This window comes from Hyperolius riggenbachi, chromosome 3, assembly GCF_040937935.1.
Source record: "Hyperolius riggenbachi isolate aHypRig1 chromosome 3, aHypRig1.pri, whole genome shotgun sequence".
Classification (NCBI taxonomy): Eukaryota; Metazoa; Chordata; class Amphibia; order Anura; family Hyperoliidae; genus Hyperolius; species Hyperolius riggenbachi.
The window spans coordinates 323,224,443-323,245,658 of record NC_090648.1 but is presented as its reverse complement, the minus strand read 5'-3'; the positions used below and the strand labels follow the sequence as shown (position 1 = coordinate 323,245,658).

The 21,216-nt window shown below is 44.4% G+C and overlaps 1 protein-coding gene across 1 annotated transcript in view; it reads right to left on the bottom strand.

Annotated features, from left to right (window-relative positions):
* Positions 1-21,216, bottom strand: part of LOC137563836 (decorin-like) — a 136,849-nt gene that overhangs the window by 79,298 nt on the left and 36,335 nt on the right. The window contains exon 3 of the mRNA XM_068276819.1: positions 5,330-5,442. Within this exon, the coding sequence (XP_068132920.1) occupies positions 5,330-5,442 (113 nt within the window). The remainder of the gene's footprint in view (positions 1-5,329; positions 5,443-21,216) is intronic.

The window sequence follows — 21,216 nt, the reverse complement described above, 5'->3', positions numbered from 1 at the left end:
CAGAGGCTCGGGAGGGGGGACCCCATGTCATTTTTTTTTCATTTATTTCCCACACTCAGCACATAAAAATAATAAAAATATATATATATGCATATATATATATATATATATATATATATATATATATATATATATATATATATATACACACACATATATATATATATATTTTTTTTTTAAAGGACTTAACGAGGCCACAAGTATGAAAAAAGTTAAATACCATTTCATAATCCAGATCCATGGAGGACGCCATCTGCGCCCCCCCGTTCATTCCGCCATGGCACCCGCAGTAATACCGGCCCCGGTCGGGTCCCGACCCCTCCAAACGGGGTCCGCATAGATGCGATTGCGGCTGCGCAGCTCTTGGTCCTCCTCCCGATGCGCCCGATGTATGCACGCATATTGATGACGCGGCAGGAGGAGGCCCTAGAGCTGCGCAGGTGCAATCGCGTCTGTGCGGACTGCGCAGCCGCAGCAATCTGTGGCGGCCATATTGAGTGGGGAATGAGAACCTGACCTGTTCGGAGGGGTCGGGAGTCGGGACCCGACCGGGGCCGGTATTACTGCGGGAGCCATGGGGGAATGAACGGGAGGGCGCGGATGGCGTCCTCCATGGAACTGGATTATGAAAAGGTATTTAACTTTTTTCACATTTGTGGCCTCGGAAGTCCTTTAAATATTGTTTCCCGCTATCTTTTTAACATATCCTGCAAATTTGGTGTTGCTAGGATGTAAGGGGCCTTTGCTATTAACTGCTAAAGTCGGCGGGTGATGATGATAACCAACCAGAATTATAGGGGTACAAAAGTGCTAAATTCTGCCATAGGCTTCCATCAGGCTACCTATTTCACTTTCCAAAATCTCAAATCTTTTCAAAGGGCAATTGCTCAGCAGTGGCAAATTTTCTAGCATTGTAGGAACTGTTAGGGGGATCATAACTGGTGAGTTTCGGGCCCCTAGGCTGAAGAGGTCATATCCTAGGGTCACAAAAACCTGTTTATTTGGGCAATTTCAATGGCTATGACCTCTTCGGCCTTGGGGCCCGAAACTCACCAGTTATTATGATCCCCCTAACAGTTTCTACAATGCTAGAAAATTTGCCCCTGCTGAGCCATTGCCCTTTGAAAAGATGTGAGATTTTGGAAAGTGAAATAGGGAGCCAATGAAAGCCTATGGGGGATTTTACTACTCTTGCACCCCTGTAACTCTGTTTTGCAGAGATGCAGGGACCCCATCTTTGGAATCCAAGTCTAACAATATGTCTTCTACCTGCATGAGACATTTTGTGAAATTCAGACATTGCTAACGGCCATGGCTGCGATTAATGTACGCCAGGATCTCCTCCATTGAAATTGCCCAAATAAACAGGTTTTTGTGACCCTAGGCTATGACCTCTTTGGCCTAGGGGCCCGCAACTCACCAATTATGATCACCCTAACAGTTCCTACAATGCTAGAAAATTTGGTACTGCTGAGCCATTGCCCTTTGAAAAGATGTGAGATTTTGGAACTGTAAATAAGAGGCCCAATGAAAGCCTATGGGGGATTTTACTACTTTTGCACCCCTGTAACTCTGGTTTGCAGAGATGTAGGGACCCCATCTTTGGAATCCAAGTCTAACAATATGTCTTCTACCTGCATGAGACATTTCGTGAAATTCAGACGTTGCTAACGGCCATGGCTGCGATTAATGTACGCCAGGATCTCCTCCATTGAAATTGCCCCAATAAACAGGTTTTTGTGATCCTAGGCTATGACCTCTTCAGCCTAGGGGCCCGAAACTCACCAGTTATGATCACCCTAACAGTTCCTACAATGCTAGAAAATTTGGTACTGCTGAGCCATTGCCCTTTGAAAAGATGTGAGATTTTGGAACTGTAAATAGGAGACCCAATGAAAGCCTTATGGGGGATTTTACCAAATTTGGAGCCCTGTAACTCTGGTTTGCAGAGATGTAGGAAACCCATCTTTGGAGCCCAAGTCTAACAATATGTCTTCTACCTGCATGAGACATTTCGTGAGATTCAGATGTTGCTAACGGCCATTGCTGCGATTTATGTACGTCAGACTCGCCACCATTGAAATTGCCCAAATAAACAGGTTTTCGTGACCCTAGGCTATGACCTCTTCGGCCTAGGAGCCCGAAACTCACCAGTTATGATCCCCCTAACAGTTCCTACAATGCTAGAAAATTTGCCACTGCTGAACAATTGCCCTTTGAAAAGGTGTGAGATTTTGGAAAGTGAAATAGGGAGCCAATGAAAGCCTATGGGGGATTTTACTACTTTTGCACCCCTGTAACTCTGCTTTGCAGAGATGTAGGGACCCCATCTTTGGAATCCAAGTCTAACAATATGTCTTCTACCTGCATGAGACATTTCGTGAAATTCAGACGTTGCTAACGGCCATGGCTGCGACTTATGTACGTCAGCATCACTACCATTGAAATTGCCCAAATAAATAGGTTTTTGTGACCCTAGGCTATGACCTCTTGCCCTTTGAAAAGATTTGAGATTTTTGAAAGTGAAATAGGGAGCCTAATGGAAGCCTATGGCAGAATTCAACACTTTTGCACCCCTATAATTCTGGTTGGTTATCATCACCCGCCGACTTTAGCAGTTAATAGCAAAGGCCCCTTACATCCTAGCAACACCAAATTTGCAGGATATGTTATTCCGCACTCAATATGGCCGCCACAGAGTGCCGCGGCTGCGCAGTTCGCACAGACGTGATTGCACCTGCGCAGCTCTAGGGCCTCCTCCTGCCGCGTCATCAATATGCGTGCATACATCAGACGCATCGGGAGGAGGACCTAGAGCTGCGCAGCCGCAATCACATCTTTGCGGACTGCGCAGCCGCGGCAATCTGTGGCGGCCATATTGAGGGGGGAATGAGAACCCGACCCGTTTGGTGGGGTCGGGACCCGACCGGGGCCGGTATTACTGCGGGTGCCATGGCGGAATGAACGGGGGGCGCAGATGGCGTCCTCCATGGATCTGGATTATGAAATGGTATTTAACTTTTTTCATACTTGTGGCCTCGTAAGTCCTTTAAAGAAAAATAAAAAAATATATATATATTATATTATATTTTATATTATATATTTTTTTTTTATTTTTTTTTATTATTTTTATGTGCTGAATGTGGGAAATAAATGAAAAAAAATGACGTGGGGTCCCCCCTCCCGAGCCTCTGTAACCCCTTGTCCCCCATGCAGGCTGGGATAGCCAGAATGCGAAGCCCCAGCCGACTGGGGCTTCGCACCCTGAGCTATACCAGCCTGCATGGTCCATGGTATGGGGGGCTCCGGGGGGGGGGGGGGGCAGCCAAGCCTTCCCCTCCCCCCCCCCCCGGAGCCCTTGTCCAATGAATGGACAAGGGGCTCTTCCCCACCTCCGGTGCCCCAGGAGGAGGTGGGGGCGACGACTCCCTGGGGGGGGTTCATGGTGGCATCTGGGAGTCCCCTTTAAGAAGGGGACCCCAGATGCCCACCCCCCTCCCAGGAGAAATGAGTATAGGGGTACAAAGTACCCTTTACCCATTTCCACAAAGGGTTAAATAAAATAAAAACACAACCACGAGAAAAGTATTTTATTATTCTAAATTAACCATAAATACTTACCTGTACCTTTAAAAAAAAATCCCACGCCAATATCCACGGTAAACGATCCAACGAACTGTATCCTCTTATGTTGCGATCTTCAATTAAGTTGACTGAAGATCTCCGACGCCTCCCACATAGCAGAGAATGCCTCCTTTTGGACGCATAGCTGCCGGCTCCTGCTGTCTCTCCCCACCTCCTCACCTTTCACTCTCACCTAGCCTGGCACCCATGGGTGCGCTGGGTGCCAGGCTAGGTGAGGGTGACAGGTGCAGGCAGGTGGGGAGAGACAGCAGCGAGCCGACAGCTTCACGTCCTGCTCAGGACGCATTCTCTGCTATACTAACAGTTCTTGAATCATCCGGTTCTTTTTAATGAATCTGTTCTTTTTTTTATGAATCGGCTCATTTTACTTTGAAACTTTAAAATTGATTTTCTCAAAAAGTATAATGGTAGGTGATCAGAGGCGCCAGCAGAATAAAATTGATATAAAATTGTTAAAAATTGCTGAGAGGGAAAGTGGTGGACTTTCCCTCAATAATTAGACACCAAGGTCTGTCATCAAATCAAACAAATACATTTATTCAATAGTACCCCAAAATCTGCAACGCGTTTCGTGGGAACAGACCCACTTCTTCAGGCAATAAAACGGGGACAACAAACACAGCAATCAATGTGCAGTGAATTTTAGCACCTCAGGTGGAGGGGTGATCCTACCCCATTTTTTCTGATCTACAGAGAGCGACTTCTTAATCCTGAGTGAGGACAGGTCTAATCTCCTCACCTGCCTATACAGTGGTTGCCTGAGCGGTAACCCATGTTTGTGAGTATAACCATCTCACTTATTCATTTCCATTCGTATCTCTGACATACTACACCATATTAGGCTCTCGATTTCTCTCTTTTCAAAAAGTATAAGGTCTTTTTGAAAAAAAAATGTTCCTCTTGTTCCCACTATTCCACTTAACATTCCCAACAATTTTGGTGTTTCTACTATGTAAGGGGACTTTGCTATTAACCGTTAAAGTCGGCGGCCATTAAAGTCTATGGGGCAAATCGAACTTCCGCAAAAGTTCGCCTGGTGCAGGCGAACGCGAACCCCCAAAGTTCGCCTGGAACCGTTCGCTGGTGAACCGTTCGCTACATCTCTATTCCTGATTACTACATGCCTCATCACCATGGTGATAACTATAGAAACGTTATTAAAGACAGGAGATGAGCTTAGTGAATTGAGGCCAATCTTTTAATTATAAACGATCTGTTTGTATTTTCCTCCAGAGCTATTCTATGACAGGCTTGATGCTAGATAGTGCACTGGTTAAGGGCTGTGCCTCTAACACAGGAGACCTCGGTTCAAATCTTGTCTCTTTCTGTTCAGTAAGCCAACACCTATTCAGTAGGAGACCTTGGGCAAGACTCCCTAACCCTGCTACTGCATATAAGACATGTCCTAGTGGCTGAAGCTCTGGCGCTTTAGGTCCATCAGGAGAAAAGCGCACTATAAATGTTCTGTGTCTCTTCCTGAGAAAAGCAGCACACTGCTAAACGTCTGTTAAAAGACCTCTTTAGCAATGCATTACATGATTCTCAAATCTAATAAATGGTCGATTTCAATTTGTAATTGTTGTAATTGTTGTAATCGAACCAGCCAGTTTCACCTTAAAATCAAGTTATTGTGACATTTAGTTCCCTCATGATTAACAAATCACTAACATGAAAAATATCTTACGTGAAGTTGTTTGAGGTTTTTGAAATCATCTTCCCTTATTTCTGCAATCTTGTTATTCTGCAAATCCAGTAAAGTGGTATCTGGTGGAATGTTTTTAGGCACTTGGTCCAGTCCTAAAAGGAAACAAAATTATTTGTTACCGAGGTTGTCAATGCTACAGTATTGTATCATATTAGCCATCAGTTAAAGCAGAACATTTTCAGTAGGAATGATACAATTTACCGGCTAGCTGCCAGGGGCGTAACTAGAAATCACTGCCCCCCCCCCTTCCCCGCAAAACTTTGGATGTGCCACCCGCCCTGCATTGAGAACTAATGTTATTCAATTGGCTAGTGCACACTTGAAAGTGTTTTCCCCATGCGGATAAAAACAAACAGCGGTGAAGCACTGCAGGCATTTTCTCTATCAATTACATTAGTTTCTGTAATAAACCTGCATGTTTTCACACATACAGACACACATGGTGTGCAGAAAACGCATACTGAAAACTGACAGACGAGTGTGGTCCCAGCCTCAGCTTATTACACTCACTCTGTCCATCTCTGATGGAGCAGAACTGGCTCTGCAGACTCCTCTGGCAGCACCACTATAGTACACAGCACTTGGGGAGGGGTAGAGAGGCTCAGGGAGAATGCTGAACACAAGACCCTGCTGCACACTGAATAGGGACTATCTACAAATCTTTGTCTACAAAACTTTGTATGGTTCCTTATCAGTGGCTTAGCAGATGTAGTCATTAGAACAGTTGTGCAGGGAGCAGAAAGTTTTCTTTCTCTGTGCCCATAGATGTCAGACTCTGAGGACAGGGAAAATAATCTTTTCACCCCAGGGGCCCCTGTGGCTTCTGGGCCCTGCTGCAGCTTCATCTATAGTTACGCCCATGTCTGAAAAGGTTAAAAAGAGCAAGTGTCTGCAGACCTTCATCTTGCTTACTGATCTTGAGAGTAAACAGTAGATTATATACATTTGGACATCAAAAGGAGACATAGGCTTCAATTCATCAAAGGGTGTTCGATAACAAAACCCCAGTCCTTAAAATACCGCATTCGGTATTTTACACTTCACTGTGCTAATTCATCAATATTTTCCCATGTGTGGTAGAGGTTCGTTAAGTTACCGAACTACTAGGCTTCAATTCATCAAAGGCTGTTCGATAACAGCAGAGTGGTGCAGAGCAGCTTGGAATGTCCCTGTGTTGTTACAAGCTGATAACAATAGAAGGCATCCAGACATTCCTTTAGATGTAAAGGTGTTATAGTTACTGTTATTTATACTGCCTCTGCTGCTCTGAATCTGTCGATCAGTCTTTCTTAACATTTTATTTATTTGCCACAACGTAGATGAACTTCCTGGAGACATTACAAATGCCATGCTTGGTGATTTCACCACCAGCATCTTTGCATTATCAAACAGGGCCTGAAAGGGTTACACCACCGAAGGGAATCTGGGGATATATTTTGACCCGTTCTCTCTGCTCACTGCTTGGGGGGTCTGAAAGCTTGTGTGGAGAAGCCTGTGTGACCTATCAGCGGCACTTGCAGGAGAACAGGGGCTGTTTCTATTGGCTGCCTGCTCCTGCTAATCATGAAAACATTCACACAGAAGGCTTTCAAAGCCTGTAACGACAGGGGAGAGCTTGAGATAAACACCGAATGTGTTAGAGAATGTGGGAACCTTGATGAATTAACATTTGTTGAGCACATGTCGGTAATTTATCTCATTGCTGTGTCATTTCAGCTTCTCATTCGGTAACAGCTTTGATGAATTAACATTTTCTAAAGTGCTTCGTTAAGTCAGCTGTTTTCAGCATTACCGAATGCGGTAATGCTTGATGAATTGAAGCCATTGACATTGTTTTGTTTATATGGATTAATGGAAATACAATGTTTTAAAGTTATTTTAAACAGAGATACAAATAGTTTTGACTTGCATGACAATTTGATGCAATTTGTATGCAGCTTTAAATTGGACCAATCGGTTTCAGCAGAAAGTAAATCTGCATACAGTCAAAATGATTTGCCTCTCATAGACCATCTCTGTTTATGACAGCCGTATAAGTTCTCTTGGGTAATTCTCTTACATGAAAGGATTGTGAATCCAAGACTCAGGCTGTTAAAACAGATAGGGGGAGGGGATGTGATAGTTAAATTCAACCAAAATCAAACAAAATAAAAAGTAAAAGGGTTTTGGACCTTTAAATACATTTGGTTTCCAACATTTTAATATCGCTCTGTGATTTTAAGTCCCCTATAAATACTGTAACAGGATAATCACTTTATGCCCTTGGATGCAGAAATGTGCTGCTACAGGAACATCAATATAATTGTTGCTAAAAGTGGACCTGTGCATATTAATATGATGGCACATTGTTTGACCTGTTACCCCACATAAAGTCCAGAAGACATTTTTTTTCTGGACGTGGTTATTTACTCCATTTTATTTGCAAAATTAACTAATGAAGGGTATATCCATAATTTTTATTGCACTGAGCCAGACCTGTACACATGAAATTTAGTTTAAAGAGACTCTGAAGTCTCCATAAAATCCCGTTTTTACTTAACTAAGTTCATTAGCCCTAATGTCCTTCCTAAAACGCCACATCCCTGTGGCTGAAATCGCTATAAAAAACCCCAAATCTCATGGCAAAAATCCGCGACTTTCTTGGTCGTGGATTTTGCTGCTGGGGAGGCAGAGCTTTGGGCTGTAGCTCTGCCTCCATTCTCGTCAATCAGCGCTAATCGCCACCTCTCTCCTGCTCTCCTCTCAATTAAAGAAGAAGGAGAGGGGCGGGGAGAGGCGGCGATCAGCGCCGATTGATGGGAGTAGAGGCAGAGCTACTGCTCAAAGCTCTGCCTCTACAGGAAGCTCTGCCCAAATCTCCCCCCAGGGATTTTGGTTTTTTTTATAGCGATTTAAGCTGCGGGATGCAGCATTTTAGGTAGGGCATTAGGGCTAATGAAGTTAGTTAAGTAAAAACAGGATTTTAGTGAGACTTCATAGTCTCTTTAAACATATATACATACTGTTTATTCAACAGTGAAGTACTTGTAGCATGGCATCTACATATTATATATATATATTTATTTGTATAGGCTATATGTTTGCATGTCCAGTGTCGACTGGAGTACCAAACAGGACTTAAAGAGAAACTGTGACCAAGAACTGAACTTCATCCCAATCAGTAGCTGATACCCCCTTTCCCATGAGAAATCTTTTACTTTTCACAAACGGATCATCAGGGGGCTCTGTATGACTGATATTGTGGTGAAACCCCTCTCACAGTGAGATGCCAGGTCCTGACAGTTTCTTGTCTGTGAACCTCATTGCATTGTGGGAAATAACAACTGTTTGCAGCTGGGTCCAACTGGCAAAAAAGCAAGCAGCATCTCCTTCCACTGACATCCCTGGCCAGCAGTAAAAATGTCACCATGCGGTAAATGTCATAATGTAAATCAGGGAGAAGAAAGATTTTACAATGGGAAAACATGACTAAATCATTAATACATAATTATTGAAAAAATTAAGCACTTTTTTCTATTGCATTATTTTCACTGGAGTTCCTCTTTAAGAAAATGCTGGAATAAAGCTTACCGGTATATTGAAATCTTTAACGCGGAGGAAACATGTTTCTTTTCCTTAATGCACAAATTTGCACTCATTATTAAATTATTGTACAGTACTTAGTGAATTATTGACACTATGTAAATAAAGGTTAATAACCCTGAACAATAAAGAATTCCGATTAGTTTGAAGTTTTAATCAGCTTTGAAGTTTATTGAGGCCCCTTTCATACTTACAGCTTTGCATTGCATCGCGGAACTCTCCCCCATCCCTCCCGGCTCCCCCTTGCAGCTCATCATAGTGGCCATTCATCTCAATGAGACTTGCCACAGTACCCCCAGTGCGACACAATGCAACCGAAGTGGTCCGACCAATACAGAGGCTGCAGCGCATTGCTGTGTGGTGTGCACGGTACATGACACAATTAAAGTTAATGGCACCGCAAACCATTTTTGTGTGTGGTCTCTTCCTATTGGTGAGTGTTGGTATGGTGTTTAAGTCCTGTCTGTGCATTCTTTTAGTCCCGTGATAGTGTTAGCTGCTGCTAGTTGCTGTGTGTGATTATTGTGTACTTTTGCCTCTTGCCTAAACCTGACCGTTCTTTAATTTGCCACCTAGACTGACTTTTTCCTGAACCTGACTATTCTCTGATCGGGGACCATAGCTAATGATGATCACACTCTGATACTTACGATTAAGCAAAATTTCATGTAAATTTTTACAATTAGGGCCATAGGTAATTACGATTTAGAACTTTAATTGACTCCGTGTAATCTATTTATAGTTTTGCAAATGTTGGCATAAAATCAAGACAAGACACAGAACCTTTATATTGCGCCTTTCTCCTGATGGACTCAAAGCAAGAGCTGCAGCCACTAGGACATGCTCTATAGATGGTAGCAGTGTGTCAGAAGAAGAGCCCTTATTCATTGCACTATCAAGCCACTGCACACTTTAGTGGTTAATAGCAAATCCCCTATACATGCTGCCATCACCAAAATACCAGATATGCTAAGGGAAATAGTGGCAAAAAGTCAAGAAAATAATTTTTCAAAAATTACTTGTAGTTTTTGAGAAAATCGATTTTAAAAATACAAAGAAAAAATGTTTTTTAAACTCAGAAAGATGACAGTTTAAAAAAACATTTTTCCATTGTATTTTTTAAATCGATTATCTCAAAAACTATAAGGTCTTTTTTGAGAAAAAAAATGTTGTTCCCACTATTCTACTTAACGTATGTAACAGTTTTGGTGATGATAGCATGAATGGGGGCTTTGCTATTAACCACTAAAGATGGCCCAAAAGTACACAAAAATTATGCGAAAATGCAAAACTATGGTTGCTGATTATGTTTACCTAGAAATGATTAAGATTTTTCCCAAACTTTTTGTATCATAATTGTGAATTCCAATGCAATATTATGAATATGCAAATGGCATGCTCATCACTAACTGTAGCAGGGGGAGTTTACTTACCTTTGTCACAGCCTCTGGTTACTTCACTCATCGTCACATTCCGGCTGTAGAGGAGGAAGTACCAACGAGCTGGAACATGAAATGGAGGTGGCAGAGGTGGTGACAAAGGTGAGTTACAGTAACTCTCCCTGCTTTTGGCTAAGATCAAGTGTAGTATCTGTTCTTATCAGTCTCAAGAGAGGCATGTTACTGGGAACTCTGGCCTGATCTACCCGGGGGAAGGACACCTTGAACGAGCGACTGAGGGGGTGGGGACCCTCAGCTTTTCCAGTAAAGCTGTCTGTCCTGGTTCATAATTCCCAAGAGTGAATTGAACTGACTAAATGGATCTACCATGATCGAAGCTGAAGGGCTGAGGGCTTTGCTTAGGCGTACTGCCCCTGGAAGTGGCACTCCAGGAGTACCCAAAAAAGCTGGGATGTGAGAGATCCCGGGTGGAGTAAGGTGCTTAGGTCTGTACTGCCCATATGCATTTCCAACCAAAGCAGCTTGGCTAGGAAGAATGCGGAATTTTTATAACGCCGGCCGCATGGTCGGGGCCAGCTTGCTGGCACTGGGGACTTGACTTCGGTCCCCGCCTGGCTCCCTCTCAGGGGAGCCTCCCGGACCATGTGGGCGTCCACATGGCCCATGCCCTTTGGGCAACCACTGGACAGTTGGGGGTCCTTCTATCCTTCAGGTGTTGGAGGACCCAAAAGCCCCCTGCGCCGAAGGAAAAGGGGGAGGTTCCCTTAGGGGAACACCGGAAAGGGCCCTGCTTTTGTGGGGACTGGGGCTGCTCATGCACAAAGCCTTGCTTACTCTGGGTTCCTGTTGCATGCAACAGGAGTCAAGAAAGCTAAAAAAAAAAAAAAAAAAACTCTCCCTGCTGTGGTCCGCATATGCAAAGATTTTGGTTGTGATCCAAATCATTCGGAATGCTGTTCCAAATTTGAATGCTTGTCCCTACTCTTCATTTAATGTAGTCCAATAGATATCAGCACACCTGTATTCAGCTATTTAAACAGCACACTTTATTGTGCTTCAAATGTACAACAAGTTTTTTGTACTTTTTGTACAGTGGAAGCACAATTAAGCGTGCTGCTTAAATAGCTGAATACAAGTGTGCTGATATCTATTGGACTACATTGACTTGGTGAGACGGCTTATGCCACCGTATCAAGCACCCTGCCATTTGAGGTGTGCCCACTCATGAACCGTATACTCTTCATTTAAAAGACAACTATCGTGAAAAATTGTAAAATTTACATGCATGATTTCCATCAGAGTAACTTGCATTATAATTTACTTTTTTCTGATGTCTCTAACACTTACAATAGTTAATGAAAATCTGACAGATCTGATTTATTTTGGACTAGTCTGTCTCTTCATGGGGGATTCTTAGATATTTTTTTTTCTTACAAAGGCACTTACTGAACGGATGTTGCTTAGTCCAAGAATAAGGCTAGGTTCACATTGGTCAGTTACAGAATGTTTGCTTTATAATGACTGAGAACTGCAATGGAGACTGGACATAAACTTTAATCCAAAGCCTGCATGCAGTGAGTTAGAATAACGTGATCCATTACAATGCAGTGCTGTGAACAGGCCCATAAAATTATATGGACAATGAGTTGACATGCAGAATTATTCTACAACACAACTGAGCACTGTGAACTAGCCCTAAAGGAAATACTGAGTCCCCATGGGGTATGATCTAGTCCAAAACCTGTCAGATCTGTCAGCTTTTTACTACCTACTGAAAGTGACAGCAACATTGGAAAAAGTAATTAATAGTGCATTTTATTCTGGGAGAAATATATATTTAAATGTATGTATTATCAAATGTTTTGCAATAGTTGTCCTTCAATTGTATGTACAGATTGTTTATTGTTTGCCTATCTACACAGAGTTTATATGTTCTCCCTGTGTCTGCGTGTGTTTCCTCCAGCCACTCTGGTTTCCTCCCAAATCCCCGAAACATACAGATAAGTTAATTGGCTTCCTCCTAAATTGGCCCTAGACTACGATACATACACCACATGATATGACTATGGTAGAGATTAGATTGTGAGCCCCTCTAAGGGACAGTTAAGTGACATGACAATATACTCTGTACAGTGCTGTGGAATATGTTGCTGCTATATAAATACGAAATAATATTAATGACTTTGCTGGCTTGATGTACTCTTAAAGGAGAATAATATACTGGGGTTTCAAATATTTTTGTTTAATTTTGAACTCATTGACTATTCCTATTTAGTACACATTGCCCTACATACTATTCTAGCAATCTGCTGTCACATTAATTTTACTCTAGAGTTGGCTATATAATGCACACACCACTTAACAACTTTCCTATTGACCAGGAGTTTGCAAGCTTTAAACAGATGTACTAACTTTCCTCTCTCATTTTGCTTCTTCGTAAAGCATTTCTTTGTAGACATACTTCACTTTCTCCGTTCCAGTAAATTGTTAACCTTCACAGATTGAACAGAAAATGAGCAGAAAGAAAGCTGACCGTTTTATGACTCTTATACCAAAAGCATTTCCAAATTAAGCTTAGAAATGGAATTTTCATCCAAGGGTTCTGGAGAACAGATTCTCAGTTTCACCCTGAATGCCAAAGGAACATCAGACAGTTTATATTAAAAACTCTCAGTGGGATATTTTACGAAAAACTGATATGTAGCCCAAATGAAGCAATGGAAATTAAAATGTGTAAGAACAAAAGCATAGTGGCTTAACCCATACTGTACTTTCTTTGATCATGTGTATTATGTTGCATTTCTCTCTCCTTGTAATCTGATACAGAGTGCTTGGAAACTGTCCGAAAAAAATGTTTTATTAATTATTAATTTAGCATAGACAAGCATCTAAAATACTACAGTACTAAGTGATCTTCATAGACTATTCTTTTATCCTTAGGGTGTTTGTGCTTATGTAATTCAAAAACTAGCAGAGTCAGCAGACTACCACAGACTACCGCAGGCATAGACTTTTTTGTCCATGTTCATTTCAGAACAACCTGTCATTTTGCATCAAAATGACGAGGTATTCCACAAACACTTTATATGAACAGAAGTACTGGGCAGTATCACACATCATACAATCAGCATAGTCTGGTAAAACAAAGCTTCCAGTCAACTAAACATCTTGCCCAGAATGGACAAATGGCGTTCACTTCAAAGGTGGCACCTTATCGAAGACAGGAGACAAGGATTTCACATTCTAGACTTCAAAGAACTTCTATAATTTGCTTCTTTGTGGATCTGCCAAAATCACCTTCCAGGTCTATTAAACTATTAAACTGGGAGAGATGAAGTTTAGTTTCCATCTCTTTCAGGAACCATCAGTCAAATTGTTCCCAAATTAAAAATGGCAGGAAAATGTACCTATAATGTTTGCACAATTGATGCATTTTGGCAAAGGTGCATGTTTCCATGCTTCTGTGTTTCCCCAAAAATAAGACAGGGTCTTACAGTATATACTTGGATGTAAGTCCACCTCAAGTACATCTCAATATTTGACCCTCTTAAGCTGGAATTTTGTAATGACTGAAGTATAAATTTATCCAGCTAAGTTAAGAACAGAAAATGGGACCAGGGGGAGTTAGTGGCTGCACTGCATAAAGTATTTTAGCGATAAACCCCTCCAAGCTTCAAAGTGCAGCCAATAACTCCTCTAGGCCTCCATATGTAGCCAACTAGCCATTAACCCACTTATCTGTCCCCATGCTCCCTATCAGTGTGGCTAGTTTCTGTGTCCACCCTGCTACCCTTTTTAGTGTAGCCAGAATGTGACTAATGCCTCTCCTTTTGTTGTGGCCAGAAGGGCCGGGCCGAGGTAGAGGCGAGAGAGGCTCCAGCCTCAGGGTGCAGCATAGGAGGGGTGCGCACAACTTACTCAGCTATTATTCTATTGCGTTTAAAGCAGAGAGAAATAAGAAAAGAGGATATATGGCAGTGACCACAAGCTAGATAACTGGAGATTTACCCGGGGGGCTGGGGGCCCCGGGTAACCTATTAGTCTAATAGCAATCAGTGTGTGACAGCTGGGGTGGGAGGGATGGAGGACACTTTGGTGTCCCAGCCTTGGGTGCTGGAAGACCTTGTCCCGACTCTGGTGGCCAGTATGTGCCCCCCCCCCCCCTTTTTAATGGGGCTAGTATGTGTCACCACTTTTAATGGGGCCAGTAAGTGAAAACACTTTTAATGGGGCCAGTATGTGGCCTCCTGCTGCTCTTTTTAATGGGGCTAGAATGTGCCCCCATGCTGCCACTTTTTTGGGGCCACTGTGTGTGTCCCTCTTCCCCCCAGAGCTGCATTGGCCAGAGTGTTTGATATCTCTCCCCCTCCCTGCAGCACCACCACAGCAGAAGCTAGTCAATAACCAAACCAGAACCAAGAGCCAAGAGCAGGTTCCTCTCTTCTCACTACTAACATTGGTCTGCAAGCATATGTGTACCCCTGGCTCCTGAAGTCATGAGACATTGTGAGCCGGGGCTATGCTAAAGCATGCAGACCGGTATGAGTGAGGGAGATGAGAGTATGCTGTACCCGGTAATGGATTGGTGAGCGATGGCTTCCTCTGCGGCACTCAGCATTTTACTTGCATGGGGGGGGGGGAGGTAGAGAGAGGCTTTGGTGAGTGGAGGGGGGATCAATGCAGCTGGTCTCTTTGGTGCTGCAGAGAGAGGGAGTGATAGAGAGAGAGCTCCCCCCATCCTGAATATAAGTTGAAAAATATATGACTGACTTGTTTATAAGGCGACACCTACACTTTCACACTTTCATTCTGTGAGTCAGTCCTAAATGTCTGTACTTATAGCTGAGTATATAAGAGATATTAATTTTTGCAAAAAGGATGTAGGTCTTATTTTCAGGGGGTGTTTTATTTTTCTATGGACAACAATCTACATTCTTGGAAAAAAAACCTTACTTTTATTCTAATATAGTCATGTAATTTTAAATCTCCAAACCCTGAATTCCATCATGAATGCCTCACAAAAGAAAAACACTTTTCTTTTATTGGTCGGATAAAATATGCTAATTTTTTGAGATAGGAATTTTGGGTTTTCATGAGCTGTATGCCAAAATCATCAATATTAAAACAATAAATGGCTTGAACTACTTCAGTTGTGTGTATTTGAATCTAAAATATATGAAAGTCTAATGTTTATCAGTACATTACAGAAAATAATGAACTTTATCACAATATGCTAATTTTTTGAGAAGATCCTGTACTATGTTACTCAATGCTGCTATCACAAAAACTTCTACTTCCCGCCCTCCCTCACACAGGTGCTTCCCAGCCTACACAACTGCTTTTAACACCCCCAGCCACGACTTCAACACCCCCCTCCTGCCACCACACAAAACCCACACACACAGACACACAGATAGATATGGCCCGAACCTCTGATTTTCGGTTTGCGAACGTTCGCAAAAGTTTGGTTCGCGCAAACTTCCGCGAACCACAATAGACTTCAAAGGGGAGGCGAACTTTGAAAACTAGAAACACTTATGCTGGCCAGAAAAGTGATGGAAAAGATGTTTCAAGGGGTCTAACATCTGAGTTTTTGCATGGATGAGTGGGATAGATGTCAAAAGTCCTGGATTTGACGCAAAGCAACGTTTTAAGGGCAGAAATCACATTGAATGCTAAATTGCAGGCCTAAAGTGCTTTATAACATCTTGCATGTGTATACATCAATCAGGGAGTGTAATTAGAGTACTGCTTCACACTGACACGCCAAACACACTGTGTAACGCACTGCAAACAGCTGTTTGTGTAGTGACGGCCGTGCTGGACTGGTTCGCACCATGACGAGAGTGCAGGTGATGGCGGCTTTTCCAGCCCATATGGTCGCCGGGCAGAAGTAGCTGAATGACAGAACAGTGACTGTCCAGCTGATCAAATTTGCTCTGTCCACAATGAAGCAATGACCTTATTATCGTGGGTGTGCCCCTCCCCCCCGACACACTAATATTGCTGTCGGTCATTGCTTCATTGTGATACGCAAGCCCCTTCACCGCGGCAAGGTAATGATCACGAAGGGGAATTGGCACATGTACATGCCTTTTGTTTTCTTGTTGCAGCTGCAGTACAGCCAGAAAAATTAGGCAGGCATGTACACGCACCAGAAAAATTATTATAGCAATTCAGGAATCCACCTGGAGTCCTGGACCCTGTTGGTGGTGGCGGAGAAGGCAGTCAACCAGCCTGCAGGTAGAGATGCTGTGTGGGGAGTGACTTAGTCTTGGGGCAGGCAGTCACATGGCGTGCAGGCAGAGATGCTGTGTGTGGGAGCTGACTTAGTCTTCGGGCAGGCCTCAGCGAGCTTTGTAGACCATGCATCCGTGGTCAGATTGACCCTTGACCCAACGCTGTGTGCCAGAGATGTCACAACTTGCCTTTCAACATCACAATACAGTTTAGGTATCGCCTTTTTTGAGAAATAATTGTGGCCTGATATCTTCCACTGCAGTGTGTGGCTTTAGTTTCGTGTGCTGCTTTTCCTCAGGTGGTCATCCCATTGTAGTGCTTTGTAATCATGTGTCTCCATAAGGTAGTTGTCCCTACGTGGGTCTCGGTCTGTCCATGGCTCAATTTTCGGTGGCAGAGAGTACAGATGGCATTGCTCTCATCTGAGGCAGACACACAAAAAAATGTCCACATCGCTGAGCCCTGGGGTGATGGCACTTTGGTGGTGGTGGAGGCGGCTGAGTGTTAAGTGGGGTGCAGGATTCAGAGCAGGAGGAGGAAGATATGTCTATGTCACGCTTCCGTGCGGAAGCTAAGAAAGATGAGGTGTTCTGTGTTAAATAGTCAACTACGTCCTGACAATATTGGGGGTTGATGGCACATGCCTTCTTCTGAACACTGTACTTTAGTCGAGGGCCGCACGAAATCACGACAGCGCGACCTTGAACAGACCTGCCAGGTGGCCTGCCTCTGCCTTTTGTTTTGTCCATATTGGGGGGGATGAAGTGAAAGGTATGCAATGACTTGACTAATACAATGTGCAGTCACACAGGTGCAGTTAACAGGTATGCACGGAGTGGTATATCACACTGCGTGCACTCACGTAGGTAGGTGGGTGCACTGAACACAACAGGTAGGTATATGCAGTGATGGGTATTACAAATGTGCACCTGTCACACATATGTACCGTGAACAGGTAGAGTGACTGGTGGTATTAAATATCACACTGCGCACGCTCACTTAGGTAGGTTGGTGCACTGTGAACAACAGGTAGGTATATTCAGTGATGGGTATTACAAATGTACACCTGTCACACACACGTACCGTGAACAGGTACAGTGACTGGTGGTATTGAATATCACACTGCGTGCGCTCACGTAGGTAGGTGGGTGCACGGAAGTGAACAACAGGTAGGTATATGCAGTGATGAGTATTACAATGTGCACCTGTCACACACAGACAGGTACCGGACAGGCACAGTGAAACTGCATGCGCTCACGTAGGTAGGTGAGTGCACTGTGAACAACAGGTAGGTACATGCAGTGATGGGTATTACAATGTGCACCTGTCACACACAGACAGGTACCGGACAGGCACAGTGACACTGCGTGCGCTCACGTAGGTAGTTGGGTGCACTGAAGTGAACAACAGGAAGGTATATGCAGTGATGGGTATTACAATGTGCACCTGTCACACACAGACAGGTACCAGACAGGCAAAGTGACACTGCGTGTAGGGCTGAGCTCTCGGATTCCGAATTTTGAGTTTGCCATCGGAATTTGGTAGTTCCGAGTAAGCTCTCGAAACCCGAAAATTCGGCAATTCCGAGTACCGAATTCGCGTTTACATTGAAGTCAATAGTGCTAAATTCCATGGTTGATTGTAAAGCCCCCATACATGCTATCATCACCAAATTTGGCATGTATGTTAAGCAGATGAGTAGGAACATGGTAAAAAAACATTTGTGAAAAGGGAATCACTTACCGAGAGAAGAGCTCTGTGTGCCGCTGCTGGTCTGGTCTCCTGCATTGCATTGTCCAATTACGCTCTCACAGGAAGTACTGCGAGAGCGTGATTGGACAGTGTCAGTGCAGAATACCAGACCAGCGGCACACAGAGCTATCGCTCTCGGTAAGCTGTTCCGCTGGCTGGCTGGAATTCTGGAGGTGGGGGGGAGTGCGCAAGGGGGAACCCTAGGTGAGGGAGGGGAGGCTTCCCCCTCTCCCCGCCGCTCTGTGCCCACTTTCCCACCTTCCTGCGCTGTGCCCCCCTCTATCCTCTTAGGAGGTCCCGCGCACCTGCCGATCCTGCAGAACTCCTGGGGATGAATGGCTGTAGACAACCTCTGCAATCTGTATTGCATAAGCTAGAAACACGAAAATTGTTTTTCTAAAACAAGAATTTTCGGCAAACAGTGTCATAAACCAAATGGCTGCTGGGGAATCCCCGTTCCCCGGAGGCCACCTCAGAGTGTCAGAATACGCGTTATTTCACATGAATGGGTGGGTCCAGGGGATTAGGGCACCTCCTGCTCTGGTCACCTGGACCCACCATCTATGTGAAAAATCACTGGTTCCGCCACTCTAGTGTGGCCTCCAGCGATCGGGGATTTCCCAGTGGCCATTTTGATTGCATCACTGTTTGCCGAAATTTCTTGTTTTAAAGGCAACATTTTCGTGTTCTCAGCCTCTGCTATACAGATGCAGAGGCTGACTGTGACCATTCAGTGGTGGGAGTTCGTCAGTGTGGGAGGGAGGTGGGATGTCATAAGAGGATACTGGCGTGGGACCACTCCTGAGGTTACTGGCATGAGATTATCGCAAGGTAAGTATCCCTGGTTAATTTAGAACAATAAAGGACTTTTTTCGTTGTCGTGTTTTTATTTCTTTTTTTTAACTCTGCTGAAATGGGTAAGGGGTACCGTGTACCCCTATACTCATTTCTCCTGGGGAGGGGGTGGCTTCCGGGGTCCGCTTGTTAAAGGGGAACCCCTGATGGCACCATGAACCCCCCAGGACGTCGGCGGCCCCCACCTCCTCCTGGGGCACCGGAGGTGGGGAAGAGCCCCTTGTCCATGGATTGGACAAGGGCTCTGGAGGAGAGGGGGAGGTTGGCCGCCCCTCTCCTCCAGAGCCCCCCCATACCATGGACCATGCGGGCTGGTATAGCTCAGGGTGCGAAGCCCCACGTGGCCGGGACTCCGCATTCTGGCTATCCCAGCCTGCATGGGGGACAAGAGGTTAAGGAGGCTTGGGAGGGGGGACCCCACGCTGTCTGTTTTCATGAAATGTATACAATATGTATACAGAACTCGGAATGCAGTAACCTGTTCTGCAGCAGTGTCATTTTACACAGTTTAAAAAACATTTTTCTTATGAAACTTTGAAATCGATTTGCTCAAAAACTATAAGCTCTTTTCACAATTTTTTTTTTACCATGTTCCTACTCATCTGCTTAATAAACATGGCAAATTTGGTAATGATAGCATGTACGGGGGCTTTACAATTAACCGCAGAAGTTAACACTATTTAATTCGATAGAAATGCACTCGGAACACGAAAATTCGGAACACGAAACTCGGTTTTCGCATGCGGTACACGAAATTTCGACGAAATCGGAATTCAGCTGTTCCGATCAGCCCTAACTGCGTGCGCTCACGTAGGTAGGTGGGTGCACTGAAGTGAACAACAGGTAGGTATATGCAGTGATGGGTATTACAATATGCACCTGGCACATACACAGAATGTGCTGGGCTTGGCAGTGGCACACACAGTAGGAATTACCAAGGCTGTCTATGCAACACAAGTGTCAGTGGGACACCCACACAAAAAAAAAATAGATCACAAGAACAAGATTAGCTCTCCAAAGAGCTGTTGAGGGGTGCTTTCTTAGCAATATAATCAGCAAGGAGCAAGCTAAGAAGCCTACAAGAGCCTAACTAAGCTTTCCCTATAGGTCTCTGCACAGCAGCTCTTCCTTCTCTAATTACTGCAGGCACACGAGTAAGTCCAATGCCTGACGCTGCCTGCCTTTTATAAGGGGGGGGGCTCCAGGAGGGAGTGTAGCCTGATTGGCTACAATGTGCCTGCTGACTGTGAAGTAGAGGTTCAAAGTTGACCCTAATGATGCACTATGGTGGCCATCGAACTTCCCGAAAAGTTCCCCACAAATGCGAACCACCGAAGTTCGCCGGGAACCGTTCGCCGGCGAACCGTTCAGGCCATATCTACACACAGACACACTCACAAACACACAGGCTCACACACACAAACACACACACAGACTCACACACACACTCACACACGCACACACAGACTCACACACACACACACACACACACACACACACACACACACACACACACACACACACACACACACACACACACACACACACAGACTCACACACACACTCACACACGCACACACAGACTCACACACACACAAACACACACACACACACACACACACACATACACACACACACACAGACACACACACAGACTCACACACACACTCACACACGCACACACAGACTCACACACACACAAACACACACACACACACACACACACACACACACACGCACACACACACACACACATACACACACACACAGCAAGGGAATACATACTTACAGTTTGGGAATGAAACTGTGCAGGCCTGAAGCTGCAGCATATGTCTGGCTTCAGCTGGCAGCTGCCCTGGAGGATGTGGAGCTTAGCTGGAAGGCAGAGGGATGAGAGGTGGCCCAGGCACACTGCAGATGCGGCAGCATGGGGACAGAGAGAGCCATGATACGATGGAGGGTAAGATGTTGTGGGCAGGCATCTGTACACATAGGGGGCTGAGCTACTCAAAGACATCTCCAGCCCACGCCCCCTCC